The following is a 14709-nucleotide window of genomic DNA, read 5'->3' as shown; positions in this document are numbered from 1 at the left end:
AAGATGAGAAGGCAGTGGGGGACAGGGAACCCAGGCAGGAAATAGGGAGAGTGCTGACATGTATCTATTTAAAAAAACCAATGATGCACAATAACAGGTTCAATATCTATATATTCATTTGTTACTACTATTCTTGGAGTCCCTGGGAGATGCAAACAGTGTACTTGGCAGCTAACCAAAAGTCTGACAGCTTGAGCCCACCCAGAGCCACCTCAGAAAACAAGTCTGGTGGTCTGTCTATCTACTTCTGAACAACTCAGATATTAAATAGGAGCTCTGGTGACCTAGCGGCCAGAAGCTGCACTGCAGTCCCAAAGGCATGCCATTCAAGGCCACCACCTGCTCCATGGGAGAAGGATGGGCAATCTCTTCCCATGCAATCAACTGCCTCTGAAAACCTGCCGGAGGGTCAGCTATGGGTCGGTTCTGACTCTACATTGAGTACTCAGTTGTTTCTGTTGTCTTGACGTTGAATCTGGCTGTACAACAGATCAAAGCCTTGCCTGATCCCACACCGTCCTCTTGATCTCAGCTGCCCATTGTTTTAGTCATGTGTCAGTCCGTCTCACTGAAGGTCTTCTCTTGCGCTGATCCTCTCCTTCCCAAGAAATTGGAAATGTAATGGAAAACAACTCTACTCTGAATATATGCGTTCACCATAAGTTGCAGTCAAATGAGTGGAAACGTCTGTCATTGCCATTCCTATACCAAAAGCTTGCAAGGGCAGGAATTATGCTCTGTCACCACCCCTAGCCCAAGGCCTCATTGACAACTGGTTTTTATTCCTGCTCATCTTTTACTTGCTTTGTTGGTAAAAGAACATCCTCTGAGTGGTTTCCACATGAAAAGAGAGACCGGACCCTCCACCCTCAAATCTGTCCACTTCTTGCTTTTCTTGCCCATTATTACTAGAGAAGTAATTCTTTTTCTAGAACTTTCCACAGCCATGCTCTCATTTAATCTTTGCTGTGAGGTTGAGTGTCTTATGTCCATTTCAAAGTTGGGAAGACTGAGGACCAGATTAGGAGAATAACTGACTGAAAGGAGCTAGCAGTCAGGAAGGTATAGAATCTGACCTCCTGACCTGGAGCCCTGGGACATCTGACAGACACTAGTGGCACCAGGCAGTTGGCACCCAGTGAACTGGTCCATCCAGAGGCTGCAGGCTGGTGTGATTTATTGAAACCCACAAAACTCTGGTGTCAGCGACAACTCCTGCCACATGTCATCTGCTCTGTTATTAAAAATCAATTCTCCAGGGGCAAAGAAGTGCCCACGCTGACAGTGTGCAATCTGTTATTGTCACTTATTTATTAGCCACCTTCTCTGGGGAGTTTGAGGACGGAAGGATCAGCAAAACTATTTCCTTGTTTCCAGTTGAACACTGCAAGGGATAGACACATCTCATTGGCTAGGGCTCCTCATGTCCCCCCTCAATCTCAATCCACCGTCTTCCATCCCAGCCTACCAAAGCTGTGCATGGACATGCTGCCACAGGGTTAACGCAAAATCAAAACGATTATCATTGAGTCACTTCCAACTCTGGTGACCCCATGAGTGTCAGAGTTGAACTGGGTTGTCAGTGGCTGACTTTTCAAAAGTTCATCAGCAGAGCTTTCCTGCACAGCAACTTGGGCAGGGCTCAAACCCCCAGCCATTTTATTGGTGTCCCAGTGCTAAAGCATTTGCACTGCCCAGGGACTCTGAAGGGGACTGGGACTAGCAGTTTTAAGGGGGCGGCAGTGCCTGTGTTTGTAATGGGTGTACTTCTGGTTGTAGCAATTCAACACGTAAGAAGGAGACAGAGTGCAAATATCTGCCTGCATATCGATCTGTCTATGGGGAGGACTGTGTATACATCCCCAGACTGCCTAGGGTTTTTTTCTTCCACCAAACCTACTATGTTCCACTGCAGAGTGCTATTATCAATCATTCAGGAGTACTTATGAATATACTAGCTGTACTAACTTTCTGAATTAAAAATTAGTAGACTTTTAGCACCATTAGTTTAGAATCATGAGATTTCATGAATTTAAAAAGTGATCTTAGAGCCCTCCAATCCAACCATCTACCTCATGGGGAACAACCATTCTCTGCACAAGGACCAATTCAGGAAAAATAAAATTCTTTATGGGATATATTTCTTTTATGATATTTGTATCCTTTCCCCCAATAATTGCACTTCTAGGAATTTATGCTAAAGAATACTCTAAAATGAGAGCAAGGCTTCGGCAGTAAGATCTTTGTTGCACTTTTATTTTTATCTAAATTTTAAATATAGCCTCCAAGTGCCACAGTGGGGAAATGTTTAAGGAAACATGGGGCAACCAGCTGATGAAGTATGATTATTATTATGAGAGGTAAAAATGAACACTGGCTATGGAGAATAGTGTTTACCACAGAGAATCAAATGGGAAATTAAGCTAAATATATAAGTGTCAGTCACTCACATGCTGTAATTCATAGCAACCTTCCATTTGGTTTCTGAGCATGTACATCACAATGGGAGATTACCAGCTTCCTCCCTCAGAGTTGCTGTTGAGTTTAAACTATCAGACACTCACAGCCTCTGGATTAACAGTAGACTCATTACAGGCTAAGCCACTGTTGTTGTTGTTGTTATGTGCCGTTGAGTCGCTTGCGACTCATAGCGACCCTATGTACAAACAGCCCTAAACTCTGCTCTGTCCTGCGCCAGTCGCATTACCTCTGACACACCCATCCCGACTACCCCAGTCACTGAATCAATCCACCTCATAGAGGGCCTTCCCCTCCTGCGCTGTCCCTCTACCCTCCCAAGCATGATGTCCTTCTCCAAGGACTGGTCTCTCCTCACAACATGTCCAAAGTATGTTAGACGGAGCCTCAGAATCCTTGCCTCCAAGAAGCCACCCAGTTTAACCCTTTCCAGGACGAAGTCGCCCACAACTCATAGTGACCCTGAGTACAACACCTCTGAAGCCTGACCTGTCCTGAGCCAATTTCACTGGCTCTGACACACCAATCCCTATTGCCCCAGTCACTGTGTCAATCCATCTCATCCAGGGTCTTTCTCTCCTGTGCTGTCCCTCCACCCTTCCAAGCATGATGTCCTTCTCCAAGGACCAGTCTCTCCCAGCCACATACTCAAAGTATGTGAGATGGAGCTTGAGAATCCATGACTCCAAGGAGAAACTTGACTTCACTCTCTCCAAGACAAACCTATTTGTTTCCTTGGTGGTCCATGGTATGTTCACGAATCTTCTCTAGCACCACAACTCAAAGGCATCCTGTCCCACTAGAGCTCCCTGTATGCATAAATAAATCGCAACATATTTATGCATAAGGATCCTTGGTAGCACTGTGGATTAAGCATGGGGCTGCTAACCCAAAGGTGGGTATTTCAAAGTCACCAGCTTCTCCAAGGGAGAAAGGTGTGGCTATTTGATTCAATAACGATTACAGCCTTGGAAATCCCATGAGCAGTTCTGCTCTGTCCTTTAGGATTCTAATGAGCCAGAAATAATTTAGCATCAGGCTTGACATGGGATTTTTATTTTTTAAGGACTATAGAAAACACTGAAAGATGATAAACATCAATAAAAGATAACTGTTAGTATGAAATTATGTTTTGTAATAAATGAAATCTATTCCTTGGAGAGGGACATCATGCTTGGAAAGGTGGAGGGATATCAAAAGAGAGGAAGACCATCAACCAGGTGGATTGACACTGACTACCGCAGTGGGCTCTAGTGTGTCAGGGTTTCTCCGGTAGTGCCCTCATCTGCACTGTAATTCCCAAGTTTGCCTTTAACATTCTCTGAATCAGAAAGGAACCCTGATGGCACAATGGTTAAGCGCTTAGCTACTAAGCAGAAGGTTAGAAGATCGAACGCACCAGCTCCTGTGCAGGAGAAAGATCTACTACAATCTACTTGCGGAAAAATAAACAACTTGGTCAGTTCTGCTCTGTCCTATAGAGTCATGGCAAGGCGGAATCTACTCAAAACAAATGGTTTAAAAACCCAAGTTTTTTTAAAGGTCCTTGCTTGGTGCAAATGGTTAGGCAGTGAAAGGTTGGCAAGCCATTCTGAAGGCATCTTGAAAGAAGGGCGTGGGAGACCCGCTTCTGAAAGGTCACAGACATGCAAACCCTACAGAGCACAGTTCTCTGACAGTCCACAGGTCACAAGAGTCAGAATCGACTCCACAGTCGATGGGGAAGAGCAGACAGAGGGGAAAGTAAGGCCTAAACAACTGTAGCCACACTTTTCCAAACTGAGAAAGTTGCTTGCTAGCCCGGCCTCTGGAAAGTGCAGGCAGGAGGGGAGAGAGGAAAACAGTGGAAGGGCTTCATGGGAGGGCTCTTCTGCGCCATTTTCCTGGCATCATTTAGCATGGCCAAAGCCGGAGCAGGAACCTGCAGTGTAGGCAGATTTCTGTAGCGTCCTCACAGTAAATTACAGCCCCACTACTCTGCAGTTTATCGAGATCTCAGCGGCCCAGCTCATAATAAATGGGAGCATGGCTCGCAGGAGTCTCAGCGCCAATGCTGCGTTTGGGTCATTTGGTGTTTTTAAATTAGTACTTTGAGCTTCTCCAGGGGCCCAGGCCTCATTCGGAAATAATTAACAACGGGGCTGGGCACATTTGCCAAACAGCAAGCAGCCATGAAGTCATCCAAGTGAATAGCACGCAAGGGCCAGTGTGATTCATAAATAACCACATCAACGAGAGGCTCAACGATGCTGATGAAAGTGTTTGCAAGTGCTTCTTGCCCCTCTTGCCTGGGAGGTGAGAAGTCACCACAGCTGCTTTCTGAAGGATACTTGCCTTCTTCCTATTGTGCTGCTTCGCTGAGAATTGAGCACAGTTGTCACCATGAAGGAAGAGGAACTGATGGTGACGAGGGTAAGAACTGAGGACAGCTATAAGAGGAGGAGGGAGAAGACGAGACAGCTAGAGAAACTTGCCAAAATTTTTGCTGCTCAAAGTGTGATTGCTACACCAGCAGTGAGGCCAATGGACATCAGAGCCAATGAAGGTTGTAGTCATTGTTATGTGCCGTCAAGTTGCCTGCGACTCATAGCAAACCTATGTACTAAATGCTGCTCTATCCTGTGTCAATGTTACTGTCTCTGACACACCTACCCCCATTACCCCAGTCATTGAATCAATCCATCTAATAGAAGGTCTTCCCCCCCTGGGCTATTCCTCTACCCTCCCAAACATAACGTCCCTCTCCAAGGACTGGTCCCTCCTTGCAACTTGTCTAAAGTATGTCAGACGAAGCTTCAAAATCCTTGCCTCTAAGGAGCAGCCTACTTTCACCCTCTCCAGGCTGAACCTTTTTGTTTTCCTAGCAGTTCATGGTATATTCAATACTCTTCTCCAGCCCCACAGTTCAGTCATCAATTTTCCTTCTATCATCCTTACTCAGTGTCCAGCTTTCTGATGCACAGCAAGTAATTGCAAAGACTATGGACTATATCAGGTGCACCTTAGTCTCCAGCCTGACATCCTTGTTCTTGAGTACTTTGGAGAGGTCTCTGACAGCAGACTTTCACAATGCAATTTGTCTTTTAATTTCCTGGCTGCTGGTACCAAGAGTGTTGATTGTAGAGCCAAGCAAACTGAAGCTGTTAACAATCTCAGTCTCTTCACCATCTATCATGATGCTGCCAATTGGCCAAGTGGTGAGAATCTTTGTTTTCTTGATGTTGAGCTTCAATTCATATTGAAGGCTGCATAAGGTACAAGGGCCCAAATATGCCTTCCTACCAATGTGCCGTGGACAATTTTACTTCTCCCCAGCATAGTCAAGGCGTGGTGAAACCCATGTGAATTTGATCACCAGATTAGCAAGTAAGCACAGTTAAACCCATGCTCTCCTTGCTCAGTGAAGCCAGTGCACTGAGGTTCCTGGTTAACCTGTCTGTGGCAGCAGCTGTTCAGCAATGGCATTCTCACCTGTTATGAGAGAAAGACTCTGGTGTTCTGTTCTCGGCTGAGGCACCCACCACCTGTCGGTAGGGTCTCTCCTTTTCTGTGATGCAGAACAGTTAGTTGTCATCAGCTTCCAGAATGAGAAGAAAGGCCTAGCGATCTGTTTCTGAAAATGAGACAAGGGAAACGCTAGAGATCAAAGCCAATGGTGGAAATGGCCCAAAACCAGACAGAGTTTGGTTGTGCTGTGTGTGGGCTCAAGAAGCATACCAAAACAGAGATGATTAATATTGATGGTGCAGTTCTGCTGGTCCATCTACTGGCCAGCAGAGCAGCAGGCTGAAATGCCCATTCTCAGCCCTTCTCTGACTTAATCAGAAGTACTGTGCAAGGGACTCCGAAATCTGTCTATTTTCCCTAGCGCTAGCACTAAGTTTGTGAACCACTGTTGTGAATTAAGTGTAATTAAGCGCACGTCTGTATTTCAGCTGAAGACCCAAGGCAGGCTAGCCTCTGCTAAAAGGAAAACAAAAGAGCCGCTTCATTAGTTATTATCCTGTTTACACTTCCACTGTCAACACTAATCATCTCTGTTTCTCTCGGCCTCCTCACCAGCTTACCATCATTAGTCTTTACCCAAAAGGGTGCTTTATCGCCAGCCTAGGTGAAGGCGTGCAGCAGTCATTATAGAAGCATTTGAGTGTCTATGAAGTTCTCCCACCTTGTGCTTTGCAAGCCAGAGTGAGTCATCAGTTTGGGAATTGTCTTTTATGCAGTTGATGATTAGTCTTCCACAAAGTTAATTGAACAGCAAAGTAGTCAGGCTTTGAATGGATGTATTCTACTGGCCTGGTGGCAAAAAGCTGTGCTGCAATCCCAAAGGCATGCGGTTGAAATCCACCTGCTGCTCCACGGGAGAATGATGGGCAATCTCTCATGCAATTAACTGCCTCTAAAATCCCACCAGAGGGTCAGCTATGGGTCAGTTCTGACAGCATCAATATCTATAGCTATTCATTCAAAGCTCAGGATCTGCTCCTACTGGACAGGAGAGAATTGCTCCTAATCCCTGGATAATGCAAATATTTAGCACTTGGCTACTAACCAAAAGATTAGCAGTTCAGATCCACCCATAGGTGCCTCAGAAGAAAGGTCTGGTGATCTGTATGTAAAAAATAAGTGATTGGTATTAGAATGGATTGAGAAATTATGGTATTCACACAGTGGAATACTAGGCAGCATGCAGGAGCAATGATTTTGTAAATTACTACCTAACTTGGGACTGGAAAGCATTATGCTGAGTGAAATAATTCAGTCCCATAAGGACAAATACTGTGTAAAACCATTATTGTAGAATGTGTATGAGGATCCAGGGATAGGGGGAGCACTAGAGGCCACCAGAGCTCCCTTAGCCCTGGATCTAGGACTGACAGTATCTCTCAATTCTCCAAGATTCCTTTAAATGAGCGTGTAGAGAGTCATTTCATTAAGCTCTCTGATTTGTACTATTCTTTCACAATATGAGCAGTTCTTTCCTGATGTTAATAAAAATTCATAAATATGAATGCAGGTTATCCATTTAGCAATACCAGGGTCTCCCTGTGAACTCCTCCATCCCGATCCGCTCTGGTAAACCTTGTGGCTTTCACTCCCATTTTATATAGGAAACTGAGGCAGAGTAACTTTGCCCAAGGTCACATGGCTGGTCAGTGGGTTTGATCACAAGCATCCTACCTCTTTTATTTTTTTAATATATTTTTTAAATTTTATACTGATTTATTTACAAAGTTTGAATACATGGTTTTACATACTGGATTATTCCCAATTCCTTCACCCCCTCTCATCAAATTGTGTGACCACCCACCCATCCTCACCCCTCTGCTTCCACCCTCCAACTCCTTGGATCTTCATACTCATTCTACAATAACAGTCTTATACAATATTTATCCTTGTGGGACTGAGTTCTTTCACTCAGCATAATGCTCTCCAGTCCCTCCCAAGCTAGGTAATAATTTACAGAATCATTGCTCCTGCATGCTGCATAGTATTCCATTGTGTGAATGTACCATGATTTCTCAATCCATTCCCTTTGTGGTTGGATATCTGAGCTCTTTCCATGTTCTTGCAATGGTGAATAATGAAGCAGCCTACCTCTTAACCACAGTTCTTCACATTGTCTCTAAACCTCCAGTGATTCCATCAGGGAGATGTGTTCTTCATTTATTTAGCCACAAAAATAAGATTCTCAGAAATGTAAAAGGATGTGCCCCATGTTCCACATACAGCTAATAGAGACTGATTTCTAACTCCATCCCAAATCTGTCAGAGTCAAAAGCCCGTCCTCTTAGTTCCCAGACTCTCTGTGATTGTGTCCCTGCTGCTGGGGTGGACATAGCATGGACTGGACATTCATTCCTGCTGCTGTGAATGAGACTCCAAGTGAAGCTGCAAGGCGCCTGGGCCAACCTCAAGGGGGTTCTCCCTTAACTGTTACTGGGGATTTAACCATCTGATCGGGGCCTTCTTCCTCAGAACCCTCCATGGCAATGACATTTCCAGCGTTCCCGAAGGCTCCTTCGATGACCTGGCAGCACTTTCTCATCTGTAAGTAGTTGCATTTATCCTGAGGAAATCTTCTCAAAAAGGAAAATCAGTATAGTGTCAAGTACAGTGTCAACTCTGTTAATGTTTTGGTATATGTTTTGTCAGGATGTATACAGTGTGCTTTCTAAAAGATGATGGAGTTGTTGTGTTATTTGCCTGAGAAGGCCTTCAATGGCATCATCAATTACTTAATGTAAACGTTTACTAACAAGAGTTAACGTTAGATGTATGATATCTCTCTCTCTCTTTTTTTCTTAGCACAATAAGATATTTTTATTCCATTTTTATACCAAATGGTTTCGAAACGTAGATTCATGAACTTGTCTCAACTCCGAAGTGTAAATCCCCCGTTTAACTCCAGGTTTGTCTGACCCCACGGCACATGTTCTTAGCAAGCCAGAACTCTGTCTTGAGTATTCCCTTCCCAGTGGAAAAACTGAGGCCCAGAAATACTAAGTGACCTTCTGTCAGCCACCTGTCAAATTGATAAGGCATTCGAGTAGAGCCAGATTTCCTAAGTCTCAGGCCAATCCCCTCTTCCTTTGATCAGGCATCAGTATTTTTTCATTTTATTTTATACCTCTGTCAGTGAAAATGTGAACTTGTCTTTCAATATGTGTGTGTGTGTGTTGTGTACTGTCAGTTAATCGCACAGGAGGAGATTTCCCATCTTTCTCCTTTGGAGCAGATGGTGAATTCAAACTGCGTGCCACCAGAGCTCTCTTGTCCTGCTACGTTGTTGTTGTTGTTGTGAACCATCAAGTTGAAACAGATCTATAGCTGACCTTCCAGTGGGTTTTCAGAAGCAGTTAATCACATGGAAGGAGACTGCCCATCCTCCTCCTGCAGAGCAGCTGGTGGATTCGAACCCTGTGCCTTCCAGATCGCAGTGCATTTTCTTACTATTAAGTTACCAGAGTTCCTTTGTCCTACTATACACATATTTAATTTTTTTATACTAAGTACAAGCACTATAATAATAAAAATGCATATCATTAAACATCAAAAATAGACATTTTAATGTATAAGCAGAAAAAATTAAATAGAAGTTTTAGTAGTTTCTTCCTGGACACCAGTTTGGAGTGTCTGCATTGGACTGTGTGCCTTTCCCCTCTTGCATTTTCAAAATAAGCCATCTGAAGCGCCTCTCAGGCTACTGGGTCTCAAAACTTCCCCTGGATAAATAATTAGGCAGTCTGATAAGGCAGTCTGATTATCAGATGGCCAGGAAGCTTCAGAGAGGGCTGAGTAGGGAGTTGAGTGGAGGTTTGATTCCTACAGGTGAGAGCAAAGCCTGTGAGTTGGGAGGGGGCCTGGGTGGAATTGAAACCTCTGGAGAGGTTGGAAGTGCAGTGTGGAGATGGTGATTCTGCCCCAGCAAAGACTGCATCTCCATTGGTCCCCATATCTAGCCTGACAACCTGATCTGTCATCTAGGGCTCTGGGAACCAACCCCCTCCACTGTGACTGCAGTCTGCGCTGGCTGTCCGAGTGGGTGAAGGCGGGATACAAGGAGCCTGGCATCGCGCGCTGCAGTAGCCCTGAGTCCATGGCCGATAGACTCCTGCTCACCACCCCCACTCACCGCTTCCAGTGCAAAGGTAGGTTCTGCCCCTACCCTTTACCACTCTAAGTCCCGACCCCAAACCTGCTGATAACCTCCTTCATGAGGCCTTTGCAGCCTTCAATACCTGTCAGAGCTGAGCATCTCAACTGATGAAACTTTGGAAGTCATCACCCTGTCCCTTCCTTGAAGCCCTAGTGATGATTAAGCAGATCAGTTGCTAACCAAAAGATTGACAGTTCAAATCCACTCAATGGCTTCTCAAGACAAAGACCTGGAGATTTCTTTAAGAGTAGTCAACACTGTGGGACCATTCTCTTCTGTCACATGGAATTGCTGTGACTAAGAATTGACTCAACTCAGCCAACTCACTTCTTTGTCATTAAGTTGGAATCAATGCATAGCTGACCCTCCATCAGCTTTTCAGAAGCAGTAAATCAGCTGGGATGAAAATGCCCATCTTTCTACTTCAGAGCAGCTGCTGGATACAAACCAACTGCGTTTGGGTTGGCAGCACAAGTCCTTACCCATTAAGCCACCAGCACTCCCTTGGAAATGACTAGATAGCACCAAACAGCAAAAACATCATCTCTTCCTTGGGTTACATGAAGAGACTCAGCTGCTGAAGTTGGTGCCAACGTGCATCTAATTGCCATCTGTCATTCCTCCCCCAGGTCCTTCTCCTGGCAGCTCTGCCTATTTTCTACTTGACTTCTTTCTGTTCAGATTTCTGCAGAGTGGAGAAAATCTTTAACATTTCTCACCCAACAGTACTACTAGAGCTTGAACGTTTATTTTCCCATTTTACAGTAGCAAACTTTCATACATGTGATTTTATTGACTGGATCATTATAATTACAGCAAAAACTGCTACTGAGTCTTGTTATGTTACAGTACTGGACTAAAGCACTTTTTAAAATGTATTGTTTCATTTAATTCTCGCTTTTTTAATATTAATTCATTTAAATCTCCAACACCTCCAAAGGAAAGACTTTAATATCACCCTCATTTTCAAAAGATGAGAAAACTAAGGTTTAATGCGATTGCATTACTTCTCAATATTACAATCTTAGAAAAATTCAAGGTCGTTTTAACCCTATGCTGTTGACCACCAAACTATTTGGTTTATTTCACTGCAATTTATTTAACCAGTCCCTTCTTTTTAACCCTTAGAGTATTTTTTTGTTGATATTATTGCTATATAGGAGTCTCTGGGTAATAGGTTACTAAGCTATTGACTGCCAACCAAAAGATTATCAGTTTGAATCTACTCAGAAGTACCTTGGAAGAAAGGCTTGGCAATCTATGTCTCAAAAAAATCAGCCATTGAAAGCCCTGTGAGTATGGTTCTCTCCTAACACACACGGCGTTGTCATGAAGTGGAACACACTCAGAGGTCACTGATTTTTGTTTTGTAGGTCTATTTTTATTGATATAGGAATGTCTTTCTCAATTTTAGATTGTATTCCTAGGTAAGGTTCAGAAAAGATTATTTACTGAGCCAAATATGTCATCATTTTCAAGGCCTTCACTCATATTGCCAAACTTATTTCCAGAAAGAATTTTTACCAACTTAATGTTCTCAATTGTTTCATTTGAGTGCCCTTTTCAGTAGACTGTCTTTATTTGATCTTATTTTTAATAAGGTCATTGCTAGTTAGGCAAGCAAAAAAAATAATTTTGTCTCCATTTATTTTGTCTGTCTCTAATTCTTTGGGAAATGGAACTTTTCTCAAAATTTGTTCTCCCATCTTATTGCACATTTACCTGTTAACACACTTTACTCATTACTCGGAACCTTAATTTTTACTTTCCTTTTTAGATGTATTTTCTGTGTAATATCAGTTTCTGTATTTTAAATTAAATCAGCAGGGAAGACACCTAGGCATCAGTAACGTGTCTCAGGATTCAGGTCACTCACTCATGGCTCTCAAGTCAGAACCCACTCGTAGCTGATCCTCCGGTCAGCTGTAAATCACGTAGGAGGAGACTGTGCATACTTCTACCTCAGAGCAGCTAGTGTGTTTGAACCACCCCCTTTTGAGTTGGCAACACAACTTCCTATGCACTAGGCCACCCTCACTATGCACTAGGCCACCCTCACTGTGTTCCAGCTTCTGCAGAAAGCATTCATTGATTTTCACCTGATTTTTTTTCTTTTCCTTTTTCCATTTCTAAGACAGACACCTGATTGACTGCACATTTTAGAATTACTCAAGGAGCTGTAAAAATTACTGATGGCTGAGTTCCACTGCAGGAAGTGTAATAAAATTGGATGAGGGTGTGGCTAGGGCATGGGGAGTTTTAAAAGCTACTTCACTGGTTCTGAAGGCCAACTTTCCCCATTTTTCTGAGACCTCCCTAGTTTAGCACTGGAAATCTCTTATCCCAGGAGCCCCCTCCATGCTAGGTGAACTGGTTCCATTGGTCACTGTATTCTTATGTGAAGCCAAGTTGCAACCACTTGTGTGAATTCTCCACCAAACCAACCCTCTTCTCAGCCCACGCACAGATGGTTAGACCTACACTGGGATTAATCCCAACGCATTCTCTAAATTGAAAGCTGTTATCCCTGTGAACATGTAAAAGCTTGTTAATTGCCCTCTTCTAGTGTACCCTACTCTGGACACCTCATACATAAATAGAACTAAATGCTATCCTGTCCTTTACCAGCCCCATAATTGGTTATAGGTCACACCATTGTGATCCAAAGAGTTTTCATTGATTTTGTTTAGAAATAGGTTGCCAGGCCTTTCTTCCTGGTCTTTTTAGTCTACACTCTCCAGATAAACCTATTGAATATCATAGAAACATTCAGGCTTCCACTGACAGATGAATAGTGTCTACACATCAGGTACCTAGGCCCAAAATCAAATAGCACCAAAGGCAAGAGTTCTATCACTGAACAACCAGCGATCTTGATACTCAATAAGGCTTCTTTGACTAGAGCTCCTTATCAGATCTGACTGCAGCAGCAATACACAGCCTTATATGTGCAATGCTCTGTGCAGACATCATGACCTCCCTCCAGCCCATACTTCTGAAAAAAACCAGGAGTCAGTCAAAACTATCACTGTGGGAAGTGTACTTGAGCACAGTTGGCCCTCTGTCGTCAACATCCTGCTTTGTACTCTGGGGAGAGCTTTCACTTCCTCCTGCCAGTTCAGGGTTTCTGCAAGGAGGTGGTTCTCAGTGCCTTTGGCTCTGCTGCGATGCCCTCTTGAGCCTGGCATAGACTGTTCCATGAGAGGGTGCTTGGGGACTGATGAATGGAGGCCCAGTGGAGCCTGGGCTCAGGGCTTTTTTTAATATGAATAGATCCAAGAGGGTGCTCCTAATTACGGTGCATTGTTTACAGATTAGCACCAAAATCAGATCAGGCTAATTATAGTAATTTATTTAACTGCAGAAGTGCTTCTGAATGGTGTCCTGCTGTGATTCTTCCTATCTGGGCAGGCTGAATGAATGGGGCTCTTGCTGGGCCTGATGTGTTGCCTGAGGAAGCCAGCTGCCCTGTGGGCATGGAGATGGGAAGGGTTGGCAGCCAGCTTAGGAAGGCACCAGAGCAGAGGCAAACAGAACTGTAATAGTGACCTTACCTGGGTACCTGCCACTAACGTTGTACGATTTTGCTGTCCAGGACCAGTGGACATCAACATTGTAGCCAAATGCAACGCGTGCCTCTCCAGCCCGTGCAAGAACAACGGGACGTGCAGCCAAGATCTGGTAGAGCTGTACCACTGTGCCTGCCCCTACGGCTACAAGGTATGACCAAGGTCCCCATTGCCATCATTTGTGCCCTGCTTCTTCTGCGTCCCTGACCATAGACATAAGCATTTCCCCTGCTTGCCCTCAATTTTCCCAAGGCAGACTGAAAAATGCCGCTTTACAGGTCATCTCAAAGTCACATTCATGGGTAACGCTGTTCTCCCTAGAATTGGTGGAGGCTTTGCTGTCGTATGTGTGCATGTTAGTCATGGTGGGCTCCACATGGTCTTGACGTCAAAATGACATGCTGCAATGAGGAGGAAATGTAATCAGAATTATTGTATTTTCTTGGTAAACATGGGGAAATTGACATTTAAAGTGAGAGTTAAAGTGTTTCTAGTAGAAATCCCTTAAACCTACTGTTTCTAGTTTTCTTCCAGACTTTTCAGACCCCCTTCCAGCCCTGCCCTCAGATGGTCACCCCTGAAGTAGTTCTAGGTCAGTGCTAATGACGAGGCAGGGGTGGCAGCTTCTGAGGTCTTGGAAGCCAAGCCAACCTGCACTGCAAGAGCAGCTGCGTCACGTTGATTCTGACTTCATGCATGTCAGAGTGCAACTGCGCTCCACAAGGTTTTTCAATGGCTTCTTTTTCAGAAGTAGATCACCAGGCCTTTCTTCCAAGGCACTTCCGGGTGGACTTACATATCCAGTTTTTTGGTAAACAGCCAAGCATTTTAATCACTTGTCAGCCGGCAAGAATCCTCAACTCTCCCATTTATCCTTCCCAGAAATCCAGGCCATTCCAAAAAAACTCTTCTCTCTATTCTTCACCACTCCCTAAATGTCCAGCTATCCTACCTCCTACTGACCCCTGTTGTTATGGGCTGAGTGCAGGCTGTTCTTCTTGA

At 44.2% G+C, this 14709-nt stretch overlaps 1 protein-coding gene across 1 annotated transcript in view; it reads left to right on the top strand.

Annotated features, from left to right (window-relative positions):
* Positions 1-14709, top strand: part of SLIT3 (slit homolog 3 (Drosophila)) — a 915040-nt gene that overhangs the window by 846187 nt on the left and 54144 nt on the right. Inside the window, exons 24-26 of the mRNA XM_006884333.1 lie at positions 8458-8529; positions 9967-10130; positions 13734-13858. Coding sequence (XP_006884395.1) covers positions 8458-8529; positions 9967-10130; positions 13734-13858 — 361 coding nt within the window. The remainder of the gene's footprint in view (positions 1-8457; positions 8530-9966; positions 10131-13733; positions 13859-14709) is intronic.

The sequence above is a fragment of the Elephantulus edwardii genome, unplaced genomic scaffold (genome assembly GCF_000299155.1).
Source record: "Elephantulus edwardii isolate Elephantulus edwardi_28Jun2011 unplaced genomic scaffold, EleEdw1.0 scaffold00033, whole genome shotgun sequence".
In the NCBI taxonomy this organism is placed as follows: domain Eukaryota; kingdom Metazoa; phylum Chordata; class Mammalia; order Macroscelidea; family Macroscelididae; genus Elephantulus; species Elephantulus edwardii.
The sequence above is the reverse complement of the archived record's forward strand: the minus strand, read 5'-3'. Positions and strand labels throughout refer to the sequence as shown.